This window comes from Hylobates moloch, unplaced genomic scaffold (genome assembly GCF_009828535.3).
Source record: "Hylobates moloch isolate HMO894 unplaced genomic scaffold, HMol_V3 SCAFFOLD_1, whole genome shotgun sequence".
NCBI classification, from domain to species: Eukaryota; Metazoa; Chordata; class Mammalia; order Primates; family Hylobatidae; genus Hylobates; species Hylobates moloch.
Genome location: NW_026652276.1, coordinates 23,393,243 through 23,416,735, shown reverse-complemented (window position 1 = coordinate 23,416,735; position 23,493 = coordinate 23,393,243). Strand labels below are relative to the sequence as shown.

Genomic DNA, 23,493 nt, shown 5'->3' with positions numbered 1-23,493 from the left:
TTTTTTTTTTTTTTTTGAGACAGAGTCTTGCTCTATAGCCGAGGCAGAAGTACAGTAGCATGATCTTGGCCCACTGCAACCTCCACCTCCTGGGTTCAAGCGATTCTTGTGCCTCAGCCTCCCTACTAGCTGAGAATATAGGCTCACGCCACTACAGCAGGTTGATTTTTGTATTTTTAGCAGAGACAGTGTCACCATTTTGGCCAGGCTGGTCTAGAACTCCTAGCCTTAAGGGATCCACCCACCTTGGCCTCCCAAAGTGCTGGGATTACAGGCGTGAGCCACAGTGCCCAGCTTAGATTTCTTAGTCTGATTATCTGATGAACCCAAAGCAGGCCTCAAACAAGCACTAAACCTACCCATTCATTCTAGGGAGTCTTGGTAAATTTTTACTAACATGAGTTAGATTGCACAGGATTAGATAACTATGAAAAATCAGACCTGTAAGTCAGATCCTATTGCCTATAAATCTGGTATTTCAGGTGATTGTAACAGTGGAAAACAAATGGCATAAACTGAACATTGAAGAATAGGTTACTACATAAAGAAAAGACCAAGGGCTGGGGGCAAATAGCTCATGCCTATAATCCCAGCACTTTGGGAGGTTGTGGTGGGAGGACTGCTTAAGCCCAGGAGTTTGAGACCAGCCTGGGCAACAGTGAGACACTGTCTTTACTAAAAATAAAAAAATGAGCTGGGCATGGTGGATGCTCCTGTGGTCCCATGTACTTGAGAGGCCTAGGCAGGAGAACTGCTTGAGCTCAGAGTTTGAGGCTGCAGTGAGCCATGATCAAGCCACTGCATTCCAGCCTGGGCAACTGAGCAAGACCCTATCTTAATAAATAAACAGAAAGGCAGATAAATGTTCTAATACTAAAATCTGAAAATTAGATTTTAGAAAATATTTCTGATAATTCTATGTTCAAATAATTCATAAGAACTTATATTCTTAGAAAATAACCAAAACAAATACATTGCCTTAAAATATAATTATAAAATCATGGTGTTATACTGCTTGTTTCTACAGCTTGCAAAATAATGCTGGACTGGGAAGCCAGGCATGGTGGCTCATATCTGTAGTCCTAGCACTTTAGGAGGCCAAAGGGGGAGGACTGCTTCAGTCCAGGAGTTCAAAACCAGCCTGGGCAACATAACAAGGCCCTGTCTCTAAAAAATTAAAATAGAAAATAAAAATAAAAAGAAAAGAAAAAAATAAATTTGGACTAGGAATAATCTATAATATCCCATCCTGTTTTAGCAAGCAATGAATTATAGTTATGAAAGGTAACCAACAATATATTTTATTGCATTTGGATTTTCAAAAAAAGAAAAACTACCCACGTACCTGTTTCAAACCCAGGCTGGAGTGCAGTGGCATGATCTCAGCTCACTGCAATCTCTGCCTCCTGGGTTCAAGTGATTCTCCTGCCTCAGCCTCCTGAGTAGCTGGGACTACAGGCGTGTGCCACCATACCTGGCTAAGTTTTATATTTTTAGTAGACGGGGTTTTGTCATGTTGGCTAGGCTGGTCTCAAACTCCTGGCCTCAGGTGATCCACCCGCCTCAGCCTCCCAAAGTACTGAGATTACAGGCATGAACCACCAAACCCTGCCTCAAACAAGTCTTTTTTTTTCCCCAATGACTTACTGTATGTAAATCATCTGGAACAATGTCTGACACATAGTAAGTGCTCAACACATTAGTTATTATTATTCTATTTCTCAGGAAAGATAAGTGCAGAGAAAGTAGCAATATAAATATCTCTTACTTGCTCTTGAAGGCTCTGAGCCAGTGCCTGCTGAAGTTCTTGCTCTTCCCTTTCACGCTCCATATCATACTGCTGGAGCCAATCAACCTCTCCCTGAGATCCTTCTGGAGTTTTGTTTTCTTTATTCTCATCACAGTCTTTAGTTATCTCAGTAAAACTGGCAGGATCTGAGGAAGCAGAACATAACATTAATTTGGAAAATCCTCTCTAATAAATGGAAATTTCTGAACTAGAGTGACACCTACTGTTCATAAAGCAATTTACCCTAATTTCATCTATAATTTGCTTAGGACGTACAATTTCACCTTACTAGATCTACGTTAGGGTTGATCAACCTTAGAGCTATTGACATTTTGGGTGGGACAAGCTTTTGTTGGGGTGAGGGGAGAAGAGTATGTCCTGTGCATTGTAGAACGTTTAGCAGTGTTTCTGGCCTCTACCTACAAGATGTCAGTAGCATCCACCCTCTACAGTTATGATAACCAAAAATGACAGACACTACCGTATGTCCCCTGGAAGGCAAAATTGTTCTTGTTTGAGAACAAATGATCTACAGTAATGGTTCTAAAAGTTAATTAATCATTAGAAACACACTGTAAAGATGGGGAAGAAAAAACAGCCATAGGTCATAGTGTCACTTGACCAAGTACTGGAAATAAAATATTGTTTAGAGCAAATGAAGTAAGAATTAGGCCAAAATGATCAAGCTACTATTAAGATTTTCCCCATTTATTTTTTTATTTTTTTGGGACAGTGTCTTGCTCTCTCACCCAGGCTGGAGGTCCAGTGGCACGATCTCGGCTCACTGCAACCTCTGCCTCCCGGGTTCAAGCAATTCTCGTGCCTCAGCCACCGAGTAGCTGGGATTACAGGTGCATGCCATCACACCCAACTAATTTTTGTTTTAGTAGAGATGAGGTTTCACCACATTGGCCAGGCTGCTCTCAAACTCCTGACCTCAGGTGATCTGCCCGCCTTGGGCTCCCAAAATGCTGAGATTACAGGTGTGAGCCACCATGCCTCGCCGATTTTCCCCATTTATTACACTGTATGTTGAACATGTGTTTAAACATTAATAATCAAACAAGCATTGTATATATCTAAATCAAAAGAGTGTATGGCAATATACAGCGTATGTTTAAAACATTCAGGAAGGTAAGAAATCCTCTCCCCCCTCCTCTCCCCTCCCCCCTTCCCCTGCCCAGGCTGGAGTGCAGTGGCTTACTGCAACCTCCGCCTCTTTCAAGCAATTCTCCCGCCTCAGACTCCTGAGTAGCTGAGACTACAGGCGCCCGCCACCATGCCCGGCTAATTCATACATATATATATATATATATATATATATTTTTTTTTTTTTTTTGAGATGGAGTTTTGCTCTGTTGCTCAGGCTGGAGTGCAGTGACGCGATCTCGGCTCACTGCAACCTTTGCCTCTAGGGTTCCAGCGATTCTCCTGCTTCAGCCTTCCGAGTAGCTGGGATTACAGGCCCACACCACCATGCCCGGCTACTTTTTGTATTTTTAGTAGAGACGGGGTTTCACCATCTTTGTCAGGCTGGTCTCGAACTCCTGACCTCATGATCCGCCCACCTCGGCCTCCCAAAGTGCTGGGATTACAGGCGTGAGCCACTGTGCCTGGCCTAATTTTTGTGTTTTTTAGTAGAGATAGAGTTTCACCATGTTGGCCAGGCTGCTCTTGAACTCCTGACCTCAGGTGATCCACCCGCCTTGGCATGCCAAAGTGCTGGGATTACGGGCGTGAGCCACCCCTCCCGGCCTGTTCCTTCTCAATTTCTAGACTACGGCTAGCTAAAATAAACAGGATAGTTATGATTTTTTTTCTGGTTATCTGAATTGTTAGAGCAATAACATTTCATGATTTTTTTTTTTTTTTTAAGACTGAGTCTTGCTCTGTCGCTCAGGGTGGAGTGCAGTGGCACAATATCTGCTCACTGCAACCTCCACCTTCTAGGTTCAAGCGATTCCCCTGCCTCGGCCTCCCGAGTAGCTGGGATTACAGGTGTACACCACACCTGGCTAATTTTTTATATTTTTGGTAGAGATGGGGTTTCACCATGTTGGCCAGGCTGGTCTCGAACTCCTGACCTCAAGTGATCTGCCCGCCTCCACCTCCCAAAGTGCTGGGATTAACAGGCATGAGCCACCACACCCGGCCATTTCATGATAATTTTTTTATTATTTTTTGAGATGGAGTTTCGCTCTTGTTGCCCAGACTGGAGTGCAAGGGCGTGATCGTGGCTCACTGCAACCTCCACCTCCCGGGTTCAAGCAATTCTCCTGCCTCAGCCTCCCAAGTAGCTGGGATTCTCCTGCCTCAGCCTCCCAAGTAGCATGCACCACCATGCCCAGCTAATTTTGTATTTTTAGTAGAGGCGGGGTTTCACCATGTTGGTCAGGCTGGTCTCGAACTCCTGACGTCAGGTGATCCATCAGCCTTGGCCTCTCAAAGTGCTGAGATTACAGGATTGAGCCACCATGCCCAGCCCATGATAATTTTCAATACAAATACAAGCGTTAACTATATCAAACATTACTAAAGTAAACCTCCTCATCAAAAAGTATTTAACTGGCCAATGAGAATTACCTTTATATACTCATGCTATACATATTGTTATTGAGTTTGTATATGTTCTTTACCTGCCCTAATACTGTATTTTATTTTATTTTTTGAGACAGACTCTCGCTCTGTTGGCCAGGCTGGAGTACAGTGGCACAATCTCGGCTCACCGCAACCTCCACCTCCCGGGTTCAAGAGATTCTTATGCCTCAGCCTCCCGAGTAGCTGGGATTACAGGCATGTGCCACCACACCCGGCTCATTTTTTATTTTTAGTAGAGACAGGGTTTCACCATGTTGGCCAGGCTGGTCTTGAACTCCTGACCTCAGGTGATCCACCTGCCTCGGCCTCCCAAAGTGCTGGGATTACAGGTGTGAGCCACACTGCGCCTGGCTCCTAACACTGTATTTCTCCGTAGCACAGGTAACCCTGAAGCTTACAGTATCTTGGCTTTAGATTCTAAGTCAGCAACTAGTTAACATTTTGAGTTGTACTGAATTGCTGAGTGAATATTTATTAAAAGAGGAAAAGAAACTCAGAATTTATTTGGTGGAAAAATCCCAACTGTTCAGAAAAATTATATTACAGATAATCCCAATTAAACACACAAAAAACAACTATCCTAGAGATAGCAATAATTTCTTCCTTTCTTCCATTATTGGAGAAACAACCCTTCCCATGGCCTAGAAGGGGCAGCTTGGAAGTCTACATGACCCTGCCTGTCCCTCCCACCTAAGCCTGCTGAACCCGGAATGGATTATTTGACTCAACCAATCAGATTACCTGTTTTGGAAATTTGGAACTGAGATATACAAAGTTAGCTGATGATGAGCATTTCAAGTGGAAGGAAGATTTGGGGGTTGACATTGCTATTTTAGAGTATAAAATGAGTATTATTATTTTTATTATCAAAACATACTCAAAACGTGACAGAATAATTTTTCTTAACCAATAATTTTGAGCACTCAATGATTCAATGTACCTCAGACAATCCTGGATTATACTAGTAACTAATCCATGTGTTAGAAAGCAGATCAAGGAAGTTTGCTTGAAGATGCTAAAGTCAATATACATTTGTCTTCAGGATAAGATTATCAGCCAGATACAGAACCTATTTAAAAATCTATGGGGACAAACATGGCCATGAAATAATAATCCACTTTTAAGGATTGCACAATGGATCAAAGGGGATTCGTGTATTTAACTCAACACTCTTTTTTTTTTTTTTTTTTTTTTTTGACACAGAGTCTCTATCTGTCGCCCAGGCTGGAGTGCAGTAGTACCATCTCGGCTCACTGCAAGCTCTGCCTCCCGGGTTCTCGTCATTCTCCTGCCTCAGCCTCCCAAGTAGCTGGGACTACAGGCGACTGCCACCATGGCTGGCTAATTTTTTGTATTTTTAGTAGAGACGGGGTTTCACCATGTTAGCCAGGATGGTCTCGATCTCCTGACCTCGTGATCCGCCCGCCTCAGCCTCCCAAAGTGCTGGGATTACAGGCGTGAGCCACCGCGCGTGGCCTTAACTCAACATTCTTCCACTGAATATACTGTTTGCTTCTTCCCCACGCCCTAATTGAAACCTGCTCTCTTCCTGATATTCTATATTACAGTGAATGAGATAATTTTCCAGTTTCTTTTAAAAGACAGAAATCTGAGGATCATATTTGACTTCTCCCTCTCATTCACTCCTCACGTAAGATAAATGATTATTTCCTAAGCATCTCTTGAATCCATCAACTTTTTTTTTTTCAAGCCAAAACCTTGGCTTAGGACACCACTAACTTCTTGTTTGGACTACTGCAATAATTTCCTAAGAGGTCTCAAGTATTACTATGTTTTTCTCTAACTTCTGTAGCCAGAATGATCTTTTCTTCAAACATAAATCCTTATCAAATAATTGTTTGCTTAAAATATCCAACAGCTTCCTAATGCCTTTGAAACAAAAGTCCAAATTCCTAAACATGGCTTCAGGCCATGCAAAAACTGGAGACTACTTAGCTCTCTAGTCTCATCTTTTGCATTTCCCCTTCAACAATATGCTCCAGTCATGCAGATCATTCTGAACTTTCTTTTAGATCTACTAACTTGCTGTGGGCTTTCTCATTTCTGAGTCTTTGTACACACTATTCCTTCTGGCTAGTGTCTAGAGACTGTGAAACCTTACTTTGTCTTCCTGCCCCTCCTCAGCTGGTTCACAAAACAGCCCAACTGTTAAGTCACAGATATTTATTGAGAATCTATGTGCCATACACTGTTGTAGAAGTTGGGGATATGGTGATAATTAAAGCAAGATGGTGCTTGCCCTCAAGGACCTTAAGTGCAAAAGCTCTGAAATGAGAATGGCCTTGGCGTATTTGAGGGAGGGAGAGAGGGAGGAAGAAAGAGAGAGAAAGAAGTACAGATTTCAGGAAGACATTATGGAGACTGAGAAAACAAATAAGAAAGTATTACAAAACTGACTAGTAGCATTTAGTGCCCATTTAAGAGTGTAGTCCTGAGTTTAAGGAAAGTCCATGGAACACAGTTTTGTGATTTTCTTTAGCAATCTTCACCAGCTTGGGTGCAGGTATGGAAAAAGTAGCTAGTTGAGTTGGGAGTTTGGGTTTTGTCAGGCTACTGCGACAGAAGAAAAGAGGAAGGAGATAAAAGGGTACCAAAATATGGCATGTAGGCTGAGTAAGAAAGGAAGTGATGATAAGAGGGAGGTGCTGAATAGCAAAAAAGTAAGAGTCAATGGGTTGACAGTGTTGGTAAAAATCAAGTAATAAAGTCGGAACATGACACTAGGTAAGCTGGACGGAAAGGATTAGGGAAGGATATTTGAAACAAAGATTTCAAAGGTGGTACAGTTATTGATGATGACAAAGTCTAGGGAAGTGGTTTTCACACTTCAGTATTGTATTAGAATCATTCGGAGGGCCTATCAAAACACAGATTGCTAAGCCCCACATCCAGAGTTTCTCAGTCAGTAGGTCTGAGGTGGTGTCAAGAATTGGCATTTCCAGGAAGTTCACAGATTATATTTGATAATCTAAGTTCACACTTTGAGAAGCACTGGTCTAGGGTAATGACTTCTATAAGTGGGCAATCAAAATAGGGTAGAAGAAAAGATTTTTGGAATTAAGATCAGAAACTGAGAAAACAGGCTGCTGAAAGAAAGTGATCATGACACTTCTTCGGACTGTCTTTTCTACTTAAGCTCTCTCCCTAAGTGATCTCATGTATTACTATAGCCTCACAAACTGATGAAATATCAAATTCATATCTCTAGTCTGAATTTCTTCCCTGAGCTTTAAACTTGTATATTGAAATGCCTAGGTGAAATCTCCATTTGCCTGTTTAATTTTTATTCCTCCCTTGTCCCACTAACTGTGCTTCCTCATAACAGCAAATGGTACCATTATCTATCCAATTGCTCAGGCCAAAAAACATGTCTCCCTTGATTTTTTTCTTTTTCCCTTGGCACCTTTGTGGTGTTGGTTAGAAAGATCAGCTGGGGCTGGGCGTGGTGGCTCACGCCTGTAATCCTAGCACTTTGGGAGGCTGAGGCAGGTGGATTACCTGAGGTCAGGAGTTCGAGACCAGTCTGGACAACATGGTGACTCCCCGTCTCTACTAAAAATACAAAAAAAAAAAAAAAAAAAAAAATTAGCTGGGCGTGGTGGCGGGCGCCTGTAATCCAAGCTACTCGGGAGGCTGAGGCAGGAGAATCACTTGAACCTGGGAGGCAGAGGTTGCAGTGAGCTGAGATCATGCCACTGCACTCCAGCCTGGGCAACAGAGAGAGACTCGGTCTGCCCCAGGAAAAAAAAAAAAGAAAGATTAGCTGGTATGGCTAGATATCCTCTTTCTTCTGGTGATCTCAAGAGTCTTTCCTTCACAATGTGATCTCTCCAGCAGTGCAGCCAAGCTTCTTATCTAGCAGCTTAGGGTTCCCAAAAGCACAAAAGGGGAAGTTGCCAGGCCATCTTAATGTTTAATCACAAACTTGGCACAGAATCAATTCAATCACATTTTATTGCACTCACATAGCCTTCCCAAATTCACTGTGAAGAGGTCTACACAAGAGTATGCATACTGGTAGCCATGGTTCACTAGATGCTGTCTTTGGAGACTGAGTGTGTATACACACACACTCACACTTTTTTTTCTATGGAGCCATGTGAAAACACTGTAATTGCAGACATTATAATACTTTACCCCAAAGCACGTCAGCCTGAATCTCTCTTTTTTTGAGACAGAGTTTTGCTCTTGTTGCCCAGGCTGAAGTGCAATGGTGCGATATCGGCTCACTGCAACCTCCTATGCCTCCTGGGTTCAAGCAATTCTTCTGCCTCAGCCTCCCAAGTAGCTGGGATTACAGGCATGCAACATCACGCCCGGCTAATTTTGTATTTTTGGTAGAGATGGGGTTTCACCATGTTGGTCAAGTTGGTCTTGACCTCCTGATCTCAGGTGATTCACCTACCTCAGCCTCCCAAAGCGCTAGGATTACATGCATGAGCCACTGTACCCAGCCCAGCCTGAATCTCTTAATTAAAAGCACATTTTCCTACATAACAATTATCACACCTAAGAATATTAACAGTAATTCTATTTATAATTCCAATATATAGCCTACATTCTCATTTCTCCAGTTGTTTCCAAAATATTTTTTGTACAATTTTTTCTAACCTAGACTCCTAAGGTTACTCACTACATTTGGTTGTCAGGTCTCTTTAGTCTTTAGTCAGGGCCAGTTTTTCTTCTAAAGCCTCCCATTATGGATTTTTCTAGTGTTCTTTTAAGTATAGGCTGTTTTTTCCCCATACCCTAGAGCCTGGAGACAGGGTGGGTTTCCTCTTTATTACCCACTGCCATTTCCAACTACTTTGTCTCCTTTCAGGCTATAAAAACTGTAGCTCCCTTGAAGTGCATGATATAGGACATTGCCACATATTACCTCTTCCTGTAGCTGTCCCTTTGTTAATTTTACGAAGTTATAGGACTGGGCAAAGAACTGAAAAGGAGAGCAGAAAGCAGGAAATAAATCAGGAAGGGACAAAAGCACTAATATTAACCAGGGATACCTAAGGGCAGTGATTATAAATGTAGTAAGGGGACTGCATAATGATACTTGTATCAAGAAGAAAGGCCGGGTGCGGTGGCTCACGCTTGTAATCCCAGCACTTTGGGAGGCCGAGGCGGGCGGATCACGAGGTCAGGAGATCGAGACCACGGTGAAACCCCATCTCTACTAAAAAATACAAAAAATTAGCCGGGCGTGGTGGCGGGCGCTTGTAGTCCCAGCTACTCGGAGAGGCTGAGGCAGGAGAATGGCGTGAACCCGGGAGGCGGAGCTTGCGGTGAGCCGAGGTTGCGCCACTGCACTCCAGCCTGGGCGACAGAGCGAGACTCCGTCTCAAAAAAAAAAAAAGAAGAAAAAAAGTAATGCCTGTGTATAAAAACCATCACGTTTTTGCTTCCAGTTAAATGGGGATATACTAATTCTTATTTTACTTGTATGCAAAATAATTCATAATTGAAGAGGTTCCAACTATGAGAATGTAGAAAATAATTTTCTGATATTCTAGTATTCTCTTCATTTCCAAAATCCTATGGTTGGTGTACCTGAAACACATTAGCAATATATAGTTGTTTAGATCTTGGGGCTATCAAGAGAGAAAAATTTGAACTGGTCATAGGAAAAGATAGTAAAAGTTATCTACCTAAAAATTTCAAAATACCCACAGTACAAGGCAGGATGGCTCAGCTCTGTTGTTCCCATTGATAGCTTTAGATAACAAAAAATGAGTAAAAATTACCAAAAAAAAAGTATAGCATTTTATGTACAGTCATGTGTTGCTTAATGATGAAGATACATTCTAAGAAATTGCATGGTTAAGTGATTTCGTCTTTGTGCAAACATCTTCGAGTATACTTAACACAAACCTAGATGGTATAGCTGACTACACATCTAGGCTATATGGCATAGCTTATTGCTCCTGGGCTACAAACCTGTACAGCATGTTACTGTACTGAGTACTGTAGGCAACTGTAACACAATGGTAAGTAGTTGTGTATCTAAATATATCTAAACATAGAAAAAGCAATGCATTGTGCAGGGAATGGAGAACTTGAATTATTTATACCCTAACACCTGGTGTAAATTCAGATACAGGAAAATGAAAGAATTATATGAATTTCTGAAATAGCAGTGGTGAGAAAAGCACCTCAGAACTGACACAAACATATATTAAATGCACATAAGAAGGCTAGCTTTACTAGTGATGTATACCTAAAGGGATATGGCATACTTTACCACTAGTATCTGTGTACTAGTCACAATATTTGCTTCTCATTTTTTAAAGCTTTTTATAATACAGAATGAAAATGCCATCAGCCCTGTTATATACAGATCCACTTCACCTCCCTTTATTTGTTTTTATCTGAGAAGGAGTCTCACTCTGTTGCCTAGGCTGGAGTGCAGTGGTGCAATCTTGGCTCACTGCAACCTCCGCCTCCCCGGTTCAAGCGAATTCTCCTGCCTCAGCCTCCCGAGTAGTTGGGATTAGGGTCACACATCACCATGCTCAGATAATTTTTCTATTTATCTCCTGTTATTTGGGGGTCATTTGTCACTACAAAACTTTGAAAGAGTTATGTTTTGTTTAACAGAGGTTTAATCTTCATTAAACCTACCCAGCTCTGTGATTGTTTTGGGCTTCTCAGTTTCCATAGTGTCTGGATTTTCTGGCATTTCTTGAATATCATCTTCTGCAAATCCGGTATCTGGGCTGCTAGTTGGCTTATCATCATCTTCATGACTCAGAGATGGTGAAGCATCTCTCTTACTTATCTCCAAGACAGCTGCTAGAAGCTCTTCTTCGCTCATTCTGTCAAATCCCGAGTTTTCCAATTCAGACTTGTCAGGCTCTGTTGGGCATAATTTTGAATCCTAAAGAAGAGAGTTACTTTTAGAAGAAACCAGAATACCCACAAATATAGCAATCTTAATTAGTATTTAAAGTAGCAACTTTATTTCTAGAAAGTTTCCTTTCTTTGATGTGTTGGGTTATTTAACAATCAATAAGCAATATATAAACTAAATGGTGAGTCTAACTTTAAAAATAATAAATACATAAGAATACATGATTATTTTTTCTTGATTGAAATAAGTATACATTTTGTAAAAATTTGGAAAATACGTAAAAAAATAAAATAAATTCATTCAAAATAGATTACTCAGAGATAATTACTCTAAGTATTTTCAATTTATTTTCTTCCAGATATATATAGATTATACAGTAAATATTCTATCATTATGCCTATTACACCATTATAAATGTTAGCTGGTCTTATTAACAATAAATGAGAAAAATAAAAACGACATCAAGATTATGTAAAGAAGGCTGGGTGAGGTGGCTCACGCCTGTAATCCCAGCACTTTGGGAGGCCAAGGTAGGCGGATCACCTGAGGTCAGGAGTTTGAGAGGTCAGGAGTTTGAGCGATCACCTGAGGTCAGGAGTTGGCCCAGCCTGGCCAACATGGTGAAAACCCGTCTTTACCAAAAATACAAAAATTAGGCTGGGCGTGGTCACGGCTCATGCCTGTAATCCCAGCACTTTGGGAGGTCGAGGCCGGCAGATCACTTGAGGCCAGGAGTTCGAGACCAGCCTGGCCAACGTGGATAAACCCCATCTCTACTAAAAATACAAAAAAATTAGCCAGGCATGGTGGCGCGCACCTGTAGTCCGAGCTACTAGGGAAGACAGAGAATCGCCTGAACCTGGGAGGTGGAGAATGAAGCAAGCTGAGATCACACCACTGCACTCCAGCCTGGGTGACAGGGCAAGAGTCTGTCTCAAAAATAAATAAATAAATAAGATAAAAAACCAAAACCCCAAAATTAGGGAGATGTTGTGGTGCATGTCTGTAATCCTAGCTACTCAGGAGGCTGACGCAGAAGAATCACTTGAACCTGGGAGACAGAGACTGCAGGGCCAAGATCGTGTCACTGCACTCCAGCCTGGGCAACAGAGTGAGATCCCGTCTCAAAAAAAAAAAAAAAGATTATGTAAATATTCAAGTTGTTTTCTGGGAGAATTTTGGACTTTCACGCATTTCTCATTCAAGCTGAACAACCACAAACTACCTCTGGCTTTAAAGTAAGATAAGAAACAACTCAGAACAAAGCAAAAATAACTACTAAAATAATTCTATTATTTAAAAGGAGGCTTAGAATAAAATACAGTAGCATAAGATAATGCAAACACCTAGAAAAGCTTAGATCTTCAAAGTGTTAACTATCCATATAATTATCTATATATTAATCCAATTAATAAATCCATAATTTAAACAATTAGATTACTTGGTTGCTCTGCTGATGTAAAATGTTTACTACAGTTCCCTCACATAAACAATTGCTACAGGCTGGGAGTAGTGGCTCATGCCTGTAATCCCAGCACTTAGGGAAGCTGAGGTGGTAGGATCACCTGAGCCCAGGAATTTTAGACCTGCCTAAGGCCACATAGGATCTTGAGACCTTGTCTCTACAAAAAATTTTAAAAACTAGCCAGGCATGGTGGTGCGTGCCTGTAGTCCCAGCTACTTGGGGAGCTGAGGTAGGAGGATTGTTTGAGCCCAGGAGGATGACGCTGTGGTGAGCTGTGATTACGCCACTGTACTCCTGCCTGGGCAAAAGAGCGATATCCTGTCTTAAAAAACTGTTACCAAAATAAAGCAAGTAATTATTTGAGGACCAATATGCAAAAGCAACTCTGAAGGGCAAAAAAAGAAAGTAATTTGTTTAGAACAACTAATTTCTCATAAGTCTTGATCCATCTGTAAAACAGACTGATTTCTGTAGCCAGAGAAGGCATTTTCTTTAAAACTAATTAGTTTGAGGATGGTTATGAAAGACATTTATTTGGACAGTAAGAGCTAAACAAATCTTTGTCGGATGTTTTAAGACAATATTACTTACTTTTTCCAGGTCTTCCTGCTGCTGTTCATTGCCTAACATTTCACAAAGTCTCTGGCTGAGGGCCACAGAACGTTTTAGCTCATCCTCACTGTCTGAATCAAGGCATAAAGCCAAGGAGCTCTTGGATTTGAAGGTGAATTTCCTGTAATTTAAGGAAAAAAAAGTGTGATAAACATTTGTCTTTGTTATTCTTTTGATGTAAAAATATCAAAACAAATAGCTTTTCCACTACAGAAAATTACTTAACAGAAAAAAAAGATATATCAAAAGAGGTATATTTCAGCATTACCTTTGCCCCACTCCAAAAGAGCCATGCTTTGAAAACTGGACAACTCTTATGCTACTACGTATCATCAGTAAACTAATCATGTTGTGCCTTTTTTCTTTTAATGATCAACCCCAATGAAATTTGCTATTGTCTTTATAAATTATGCTATTGAATTCATGCAGGCATAGCAATGAATAAATGTTTTTGACAACAAAGTGCATGAAGACTAATTTGTGATCTTTTAAATTATGATCCATGCACTTTAAAAATAACAGTAACATTCCACTTATCCACTTATCTGTAGGTCAGACTTCTGGCAACCTCTACTTTCCAGAACATAGGGATTCCAAAGTAAGAAAAAAGGCTTCTGAGGAAGGCAGTTCCAAAGCCCATGTACTTAGAGGGACCCTTTCTTTCCCAGGAAATGGTGAATAAAATAGTGTATCAAGTTCATCAAGAAATGAGAGCTAAGAAATGAGAAAGAATAACCACAAGAAAGGCAAACAAGAACTATAAAGTCACTTAATGTAAAAGCAAACTGTCTTGGAATAATTAAGAGCCTCTGAGGGCAATATCATATTGAAACACAGTGAAATAATTGATACTTAAAATGCTGATTCTAAGTCATTAAGATATACTTAAATTATCCTTAGTTATTTTAAGAATGTAAGGAACAGTGTAACATATTTTAGAAACATTTTCATCCAAACTGTTAAAAATCTTTTAAAAGATAAATGGTTAAAGGGTAAGCTTCAGTTATATAAAAATTCACTTATGTGGAATCCTTTAATGATGCCAGATAAGTAAGGTGTTACTGTGTTGTCTTCTAGGTAAGCCGAAAATAAACTAAAGAAAAAAGTGGTAAAGGTCAAAGAACAAGAACTTTCTTTGATGGAGGTTAACACAAATTCGTATGCAATACAAAAAATATATATATAATGAAAACTAGAAAATACAATTAACCTGAATGTAAAAACTGAAAATAAACATATAGACTAATGGCACCAAGAAATAAGAGGCCAGAGTGGAAATCAGGAAGATTACATAGCAATGTAGATCAAAGAAAAGAGGCAAGTGGTCAGTGATAAGCCCAAACATAGTGTGTTGCTCAGAGCAGCCAGGATATCACTGCACTCCAACCTGAACACTTGAAAAGCCTCCCATGTGCTCAAAAGGGTTTTTAGTGTAATAGCCAATTAGCCATCTTAATTCCTCAATTTAGATTTCATGCTCACCAAGCAAACCTGAACATATTAATTTGTTTACCCAGATAAATATTTTGCTGAAGGAGGATGACACCTGGCTACCATTGCACCAGGGTCAAATGTGACAAAGGACATTGTAGAAGAATCAACGGTATTCTGGTTCATAACTCAGCCTCTTTTAAGTTTGATCGGCATGACAGGTCTTCTAGGGCCTAATCATTCTTTATTGATCAACTCCCAAATTTTCATACCAGTAGACCCTGGAGAACAGATACCATGCCAAGGTACAATGATGCCCAATGAAATCATTTCTTTCTTGAAACTACAGTGACTTGGTACATAAAGAGTGCATTCCATTAATGATTACTATATTTACAGAAGGCAGCTTGCCTGTAGCAATGAAAAATATTCATCCTGTAAATGCATCACTTGCTCACTTTCTAAGCAGCCAAGTGGTATTGCTCATTTGTATCTTGAGAACGGGCAAGAGTATTCATATCGGTACCATTTCAGATTTCTAGTCATGTTAGTCATCTGGTTTTAATTGCACTGAAAAATAATTAACAGGAGGAAAAGAAAATAGCAGTTCCCAAATGTCATTTTATGGTTATATAAGCCCCCCAAAAGCCCTTAAAAAACAAAAATGTCTCTTCTCTAAACGTACTTTGGGCCATCAAATTTTTAGAAAAATTAATTAAAAAGTCAAACGACAACTAAACCAATTGAAATGATCTAATCAGGAACTCCTCTAGTAAAATCTTAGAGGAAATATATTTAAAAAGCAAACAAAAAAGGCATGTGCTTCCCTCCTTGGATAAAGTTTGGTCTTAAATAAAAAAACAGGGCATTTGTAGAATGCTTGCTTGTTTTCCTGTCCCCTTTCAAAATAACTCCTATTCGGTGTCAAAGACAAGAAGTTCCAGACTGGCTAACAACAGGTAAAAAATGTTTTGGGATTCCATGCCTATCTTTAAGGAAGAGTGCTTTAGACTAATAGGGGTTATTTTATCCCTTAAATCCCTAGACTCCCTTGTCCTCAGTTAATTTTTAGAGTTTTAGGATGAAAGTATTACATATTAACAATAATAAGTTTTTAAAAGTTTTAAGACAGAATATTGAGAGGATGAGCTAACCTTGTGTCACTGATTAAAATTTGTTATATCCTTCAATATATTCTAAATCAAATTCAGGAAAGTTTCAAAAGCATAGGTAATAAAGAACATTATCATGCAAAAAGAAAAACAATAATGAAAAGGCAGGGAGGCAATCTTGGAGATTAGGGTAAGCCAAATCCTTAAATACAGATTTTGGGTACATAAGAAATATAACTCACTTTGAAGGTGTAGAAGGGCTGGTGATGCAGGAATTCACCATTTGAGAGGCTTTCAATGGTCTAGAACTATCAGAAAATTAGAAAATATATAATGTATACAAATGAGTTATTAAAGATAAATTTAAATTATAAAATGAATTATTCTGTACTATAATTCCTTTTATGTCCAAATTTTTAATTATAAAAGCCAGGGCAGTGTTCGCCTGTAATCCAGATTTGAGATGAGGTGGGGATCACCTGAATTCAAGTATGGCCGGGCACGGTGGCTCACAAGGTCAGATCGAGACCATCCTGGCTAACACAGTGAAACCCCGTCTCTACTAAAAAAATACAAAAAATTAGCCGGGCATGGTGGCGGGCGCCTGTAGTCCCAGCTACGCGTGAGGCTGAGGCAGGAGAACGGCGTGAACCCGGGAGGCGCAGCTTGCAGTGAGCGGAGACGCGCCACTGCACTCCAGCCTGGGCGACAGAGTGAGACTCCGTCTCAAAAAAAAAAAAATACTAGCAATAGAGGCCAAAAGAGAAAATTAAATACCATCTCTAGGCTCTCCTTGATCCAATAATCTACATAGACAGCATTGGAAATGAAGTCAAGTGTAATACATATGAAAAAAATAACTTGGAGAAAATTACCTTGTCTCAGTTCTTTTAAAGTAATAGCTCTCATTTATTGAGGACTTACTAGATGTCAGACACTGTGCTAAGAACTCTACGTATTATTACCTCATTTAATGTTCACAACCATCCTATTGTTTTTCTTACAGACAAGTCAAGGAATTTGTGCAAAGTCTAAAAGCTATCAAATTGTACAGTCAGATAGCTTGGCTTCAGGCCTGTGATCACACAGAGTCTACACTGTTAGTGTGACATAGTACTACTGCCAGCAAGAGTAATAGCTCTACCAGCAGAAGGTAGTAAGTACCAAGCAAAAACACGAAAAGAAAAGCTGTGAGAGGAAAAAACCAGAAACACTTAGACTCTCTGGGCACATGCTTTTATTAGTAGACCCTTGAGACACTAGTGTAAACTTCCATGAGACGTGGCTCTTTCAGACACTAACTGTACGACTTTAGGAAAATCATTTAATTTCCTTGGTCCTCTTGTATAAAATTAAGGGTTTGGACAAAAATCTCTAAAATGTCTTCCATCTTTAAAGTTCTATAATTTTATAATTCCACCAAACTAGTGTTCAAGTATAGAAAAGAATGACATAACATATGGCTTCAAAGTAATGCAAGTATGTAGAAAAATGGGGAACACTCAAAGAAGTCCGAAGGTTTTCCCAGCATACGTGATGAAGCAAAACCTAAAGTAAAGATTACTTCTTTTTTTCTTGAGAAATGTTAGGAGCCATTTAAGTTCTTTACACTGCTGATAATATATGCATGAAGGCATAACATTGAGTATAGGGTTTCTCACATCTGCATGTCCTGAAGAGTCAACTGAGGCATTTGCTAAAAATATTGATTCCTAAGCACCTATCTCAGACCTACTGAAACAGAACCTCCAGGGAAAAAACACAAAAATCAGTATTTTTAGTCTCTAGGTGACTCTTATTATCACCTAAGTTTGATTCATATTCAAAAAGTATATCAAACTGTCTTCTAGCAGTCTAAAAAGAGCACTTCCTAAAAAAGTACCTCACTATGAAAAGCAACTAATAACTTTGGAAAAATTTTAAGCATTTTCTTCAATTACTTCAGGCAGTGATTTAACACTAAAACAAAGTAAAGCAAAATTAAAATCTCCTTCTTGGTCTGATTTCTTCTTTTCCTTTTTTTTTTTTGAGATAGGGTCTTGCTCTGATCACCATTCACTGCAGCCTTCATCTCCCAGGCTCCAGCAATCCTCCCATCTCAGCCTCGAGTAGCTGGGACTACAGGTGTGTGCCACCATGCTGGCTTTATTATTTTATTTTTTGTAGAGATGAGGTCATGCTCTGTTGCCATTGGTGGTTTCAAACTCCTAGGCTTAAGCGATTCTCCTGCCTCAGCCTCCCAAAGTGCTGGGATTACAGGCATGAGCCACTGCATCTGGCCATTGATCTGATTTTACCTTGGAGTCATATTATGTAATTCAGTCATTCTTTTGATTAGATACTAAAGCCTTTCTATTTCAAAAGGGAATGTAAAGACATAGTCTCTCAAGGACTTACATTGCCATATGTGCACTCCAACCAAGGGTAAAAGGTGGTTTTGTGTTTTCAGTGCAATGAGATGAGAGGGTCAGGTATCTTGGAATGATGACTTGCTGCCCAATCTTATTGTTAAGCGAGAGAGCCACATTGAAGCTATATCGTTTCAAATGGAGAATGAGGACCCTGAAAAACAGGAGATGACAACCTTACTAATTCACACATAATACATGTATCTTTCTTACAGTAAAAGAGATCACTCTATGTTAGACGACTTTTGATTTAAAAAATCCGTTTGGCCAAACCAAAGACACATCAAAGAATATTTACTGAATACCTGTTAGGTGCCAGGCATTGGGCTAGGTAATAAGCATACAAATAATGGTGGATTACTGTGGTTTGGGTAAAATACTTATAATGTTCCTAGAAAAAACACAAATAAATAAAATATAGCAGACAAGAATGTTAAATTTGGCACTGATATTGGGTTAAATCCTTAAATTATTTACTTCACTGTTACATAGTTTAAAAAGCAATAGGTTTCATATAACCACTACTAGTAAAATAATGTCTATTAAAATGTTACATAGCTCTTGTATTTGATGGTAAACATTAATTACTTCAAGACGATTTTTGATGAGAATTATTCTTTTATTTTCAGAAGTACTTTCTCTGTAGAAAGCTAAGGAGGAAACTTTTCCCCGTCTAGAAAAAAGCTTTACAAAAATTTGCAAGCCAAATCTGATCTGTGGGTCTGAAAAGGCTTTTAGCTCTTTAGAAGCACTGAATTCTTTATGGTTAAAATTGTGGTAACCTTTTCACTTCTCATACAGAACACGATCTCTGCTTGATGGATTAAATATATTTCTCAACCCACAAGAACACTTTAAAAATTGAATTTCAAAAATCTTATGGGAATAAACTTCAGTTCTAGGCACACACACAAAAATGATCTATAAAAAACTGTTTCTTACCATATATGCCTTCATCACGGAAGCCACAAACAAAAATTTGCAAACTTGCAAACTGAAGTTATGGATTGTACTTTTTAAAAGCATGCTAGAACTCAGGATCTTCAAATTACAATTTGAGAGAATACAAGGACATAGCTGATGTGAAACCAATGTCAAAATTAAATATATTTTTTCTTTTTTTCTTTTTTATTTTTTTTGAGACGGAGTCTCGCTCTGTCGCCCAGGCTGGAGTGCAGTGGCGCAATCTCGGCTCACTGCAAGCTCCGCCTCCCGGGTTCACGCCATTCTCTTGCCTCAGCCTCTCTGAGTAGCTGCGACTACAGGCGCCAGCCACCACACCCGGCTAATTTTTTGTATTTTTAGTAGAGACGGGGTTTCACCGTGGTCTCGATCTCCTGATCTCGTGATCCGCCCGCCTCGGCCTCCCAAAGTGCTGGGATTACAAGCGTGAGCCACTGCGCCTGGCCCAAAATTAAATATTTTAACTAGAATTTCAAATAACCTAACCAAAATAAAAGGTAATATGAGGCTACTCTGGACACACTGCCTATAGTGTAGCCCTGCTATGCACGGAGCAGTAAAAGGGGGGAAAAAAAGGTAATATAAAACAGGAAAATGATAGTCAAAATCATTGATCTTCAAAGATGAGGCCCAACTTTGTGAACAGATTTGATAATGGTATCAGGCCCTTCAAGAATAAGAGTGGCTTTGAATATTAAACTGAACAAAAGTAGAACAAGACTAATCATTAGGATTTAAAGAGTGGCTTTGAATATTAAATTGAACAAAAGTAGAACAAGACTAATATTAGCATTTGACAAACAGAAGCTTCTATCACATAAGTCTGGAATAAATTAACCTTTAACGCAAGTGATCTACCAGGGAAAAAAAAAAAAAAAAAGAAAGAAAAACAAGAAGAAAAATTCCCCTTAGCATTTTTTTCCCCCCACTTGAAAAACCAAATAGCAAGAGAATGAGAAAGAGAAAAGACATCCAGCATGTGAGGTCAAAACTAGTCTTTTTAACTGTACACATGGTTTCCTTAGTGACAGCTGGTAACAACCAATTCTTTGCTTTAAGATTCTTCCTCCCACCTTCCTGGCCTCAAACCACTCACAAATAGGAAAAGAACAAATTCTCTTAAGTCAAAAATATAAGTCTCTTAAGTCAATATAATAATACTGCTATGATTTACACACTTTGGGAGGCCGAGGCGGCCACATCACCTGAGGTCAGGAGTTTGAGACCAGCCTGGCCAACATGGCGCGACCGTGTCTCTACCAAAAACACAAAAATTAGCCAGGTGTGGTGGCGCGTTCCTGTAATCCCAGCTACTCAGGAGGCTGAGGCAGGAGAATCACCTGAACCCAGGAGGCGAGGGTTGCAGTGAGCCGAGATCATGCCACCGCATTCCAGCCTGGGCAACAGAACGAGACTCTGTTTGAAAAAAAACAAAAAACACAACATTTTTTGTAGAGATGGGGGTCTCACCATGTTGCCCAGGCTGGTCTCAAACTCCTGGTCTCAAGCAATCCTTCCACCTTGGCTTTCCAAAATGTTGAGATTACAGGCGTGAACCACCACACCCAGTCTTTATAAAGTCATTTCTTTAAAACCAACTTCCTTGGATCAGCATGGTGGCTTATGCCTATAATCCCAGCACTTTGGGAGGCTGAGGTGGGTGGATCACCTGAGGTCAGGAGTTCAAGACCAACCTGGTCAACATGGTGAAACCCCGTCTCTACTAAAAATACAAAAATTAGCCAGGTGTGGTGGCATACACCTGTAATCCCAGCTACTCGGGAGGCTGAGGCAGGAGAATCGCTTGAACCCGTAAGGCAGAGGTTGCAGTGAGCTGAGATCGTGCCACTGCACTCTAGCCTGGGGGACAGAGCAAGACTCTGTATCAAAACAACAACAACAACAACAAACAACCAAAAAAAAAAAAAACGAACTCCCATTTTCTAGAAAGGAGTAGATTATGAAATGTAAAAGAACTAGTCTCTAGGGACTAGGTTCCAGAAATTCCACACTTACTGACAGAATACTGAAGCTAATAAAAGAAAGTAAAGCACTCTGTAGGCAAAGTGCTACATAAATACTTAATGTTAATAATAACCTTGGTGTTTGTGATCTATTCTTGGAAAGAACTAAAAGCTGTCCTGTAACCACATAATAATTTTTTGTAACTACTTCAGTTTTATGTTTATACAGAGCAGATACAATATAAGTTAATTTCATTCCTATATCAGAAAATTTATCTTATGATTACAGGAAATTTACTAATTTATAAGATCCTTAGAATGAAGGAATGCACAAACTGCAAAAAATTACTCCCTATTTTATTCTTATGTACATGTGTGTATGTGTCTATAGCAGGTTTTTACTGAAAGTATGGGATAACAGAAAAAGACTATAGCACAACACAGGGCAACTGAATATTACACATTACTGAATTAAAAATTGACTAGCTAGTTCTTATAATTATTCCAAAGTCTCAGCAGCTGTATCCTCTGTTGCCATTTTCTTGGAACTCTCAAGACCCTTTTTCTCTTCAATATTTCAAACCCTTTTCCTTCCTTTCCTCCTTTCTTTAAATATATATTTCTTCCTTTTGTAGAGCTGGGGTTTCCCTATGTTACCCAGGCTGGTCTTGAACTCCTGGACTCAAGTGATCCTCCTACCTCAGCCTCCCAAAGTGCTAGGATTACAGGCGTGAGCTATCACACCTGGTCACCTTTCTTATGCAAGAGCATTCTAGCTCTCCACCCTCTACACTCTGCACATTTCAGCTTTCCTGACCCTCTTTACCAATCCATTCTGGTAACCTTCATTTATTCAGTAATATTTGTATGAACTTTAAAAAGAAAAATTGAAAAGCAATTAAATGTACCTGGGAATTCTTTAGTCCATAGCAAAAAAAAAAATTTACCTAGGAAGCCTGTTAAATTTGTGCCTGACAAGAGCACACTTCCCACCACACTTCTCACAAGAATACTCCAGTTCTTCAGCCTATAAGAAGAAGGAAAAATAAAGCATGAAGGTGAATCAGCATTAGTATCTTAAATGCAAATAATTTGCCCTAGTTTTATTAGTTCCATTAGTGGAATGACAACTCTGAACTAGTTTTAAAAATTCTGTGTCTAGAACCAGGAGCCCTACCAAATTAAGATCCAATCCTCAAAATATACCTATAATATCATGCCCCACTTCAGAATTTCTAATTTCCTTTTTCACCAAGAAAATATCTAAATTTATGATAGTAACTAGACTCTAAAATAAAAGATTCTTAGCCTTTTCAGCCTTTTCCCCATGGACACATATGAACCACTACCAAGAGTATATCCAGATTTTAACATATGGCCATAGCAGAGATAAGATCACCTTTAGGTTAGGTAGAATTTCTTGTCTGTTAGGTGTAACGCTACCCCTTTCGCATAATGGAACTCAATCTTCTCGTGACAGCCCACTAAGAACAACTGCTTTAAAAGGATGAAAGGTTGGGGTGAATACCATTACCTAGAGAACACTGAAACAAGAAATCCTTAAAAAATGGGGGTAAAAATACATAGGAAAATCTTCAAAGTCTATGATAATAACAAGAATAGTTTAAAAATGACTAAAAGAAAAGCAGAGTATTTATCTTTGGGTAGAGCTCAATGTTCACCATTTAATAAACAGATTTTTTTGTTTGTTTGTTTTGACACAGAGCCCTTGCTCTGTCACCCAGGCAACTGGGTGGGAGGGAGGGGCGTGATCTCAGCTCACTGCAACCTCCACCTCCAGGGTTCAAGTGATTCCCGTGCCTCAGCTTCCCGAGTAGCTGGGACTACAGGCATGTGCCACCATACCTGGCTAACTTTTGCATTTTTAGTAGAAGCAGGGTTTTGCTGTGTTGGGCCAGGCTGGTATTGAACTCCTGACTTCAGGTGATTGGCCTCCCTTGGCCTCACAAAGTGTTGGGATTACAGGTGGGAGCCACCGCACCCAGTCAGATTTTTTATTTTTTTTATTTTTATTTTTTGAGACAGAGCCTTGCTCTGTCGCCCAGGCTGGAGTGCAGTGGCGCGATCTCGGCTCACTTCAAGCTCCACCTCCCAGGTTCACGCCATTCTCCTGCCTCAGCCTCCCGGGTAGCTGGGACTACAGGTGCCCACCACCACGCCCAGCTAATTTTTTTTCTTTTTTGAGACGGAGTCTCGCTCTGTCGCCCAGGCTGGAGTGCAGTGGCGCGACCTCGGCTCACTGCAAGCTCCACCTCCCAGGTT

General features: G+C 39.9%; 1 protein-coding gene across 1 annotated transcript in view; it reads right to left on the bottom strand.

The window, feature by feature from the left end:
* Positions 1–23,493, bottom strand: part of USP37 (ubiquitin specific peptidase 37) — a 116,656-nt gene that overhangs the window by 10,544 nt on the left and 82,619 nt on the right. Inside the window, exons 16-22 of the mRNA XM_032754507.2 lie at positions 22,158–22,237; positions 18,273–18,437; positions 16,118–16,183; positions 13,312–13,453; positions 11,027–11,282; positions 1,769–1,935; positions 87–89 (exon numbers count right to left, since the gene is read on the bottom strand). Coding sequence (XP_032610398.1) covers positions 87–89; positions 1,769–1,935; positions 11,027–11,282; positions 13,312–13,453; positions 16,118–16,183; positions 18,273–18,437; positions 22,158–22,237 — 879 coding nt within the window. The remainder of the gene's footprint in view (positions 1–86; positions 90–1,768; positions 1,936–11,026; positions 11,283–13,311; positions 13,454–16,117; positions 16,184–18,272; positions 18,438–22,157; positions 22,238–23,493) is intronic.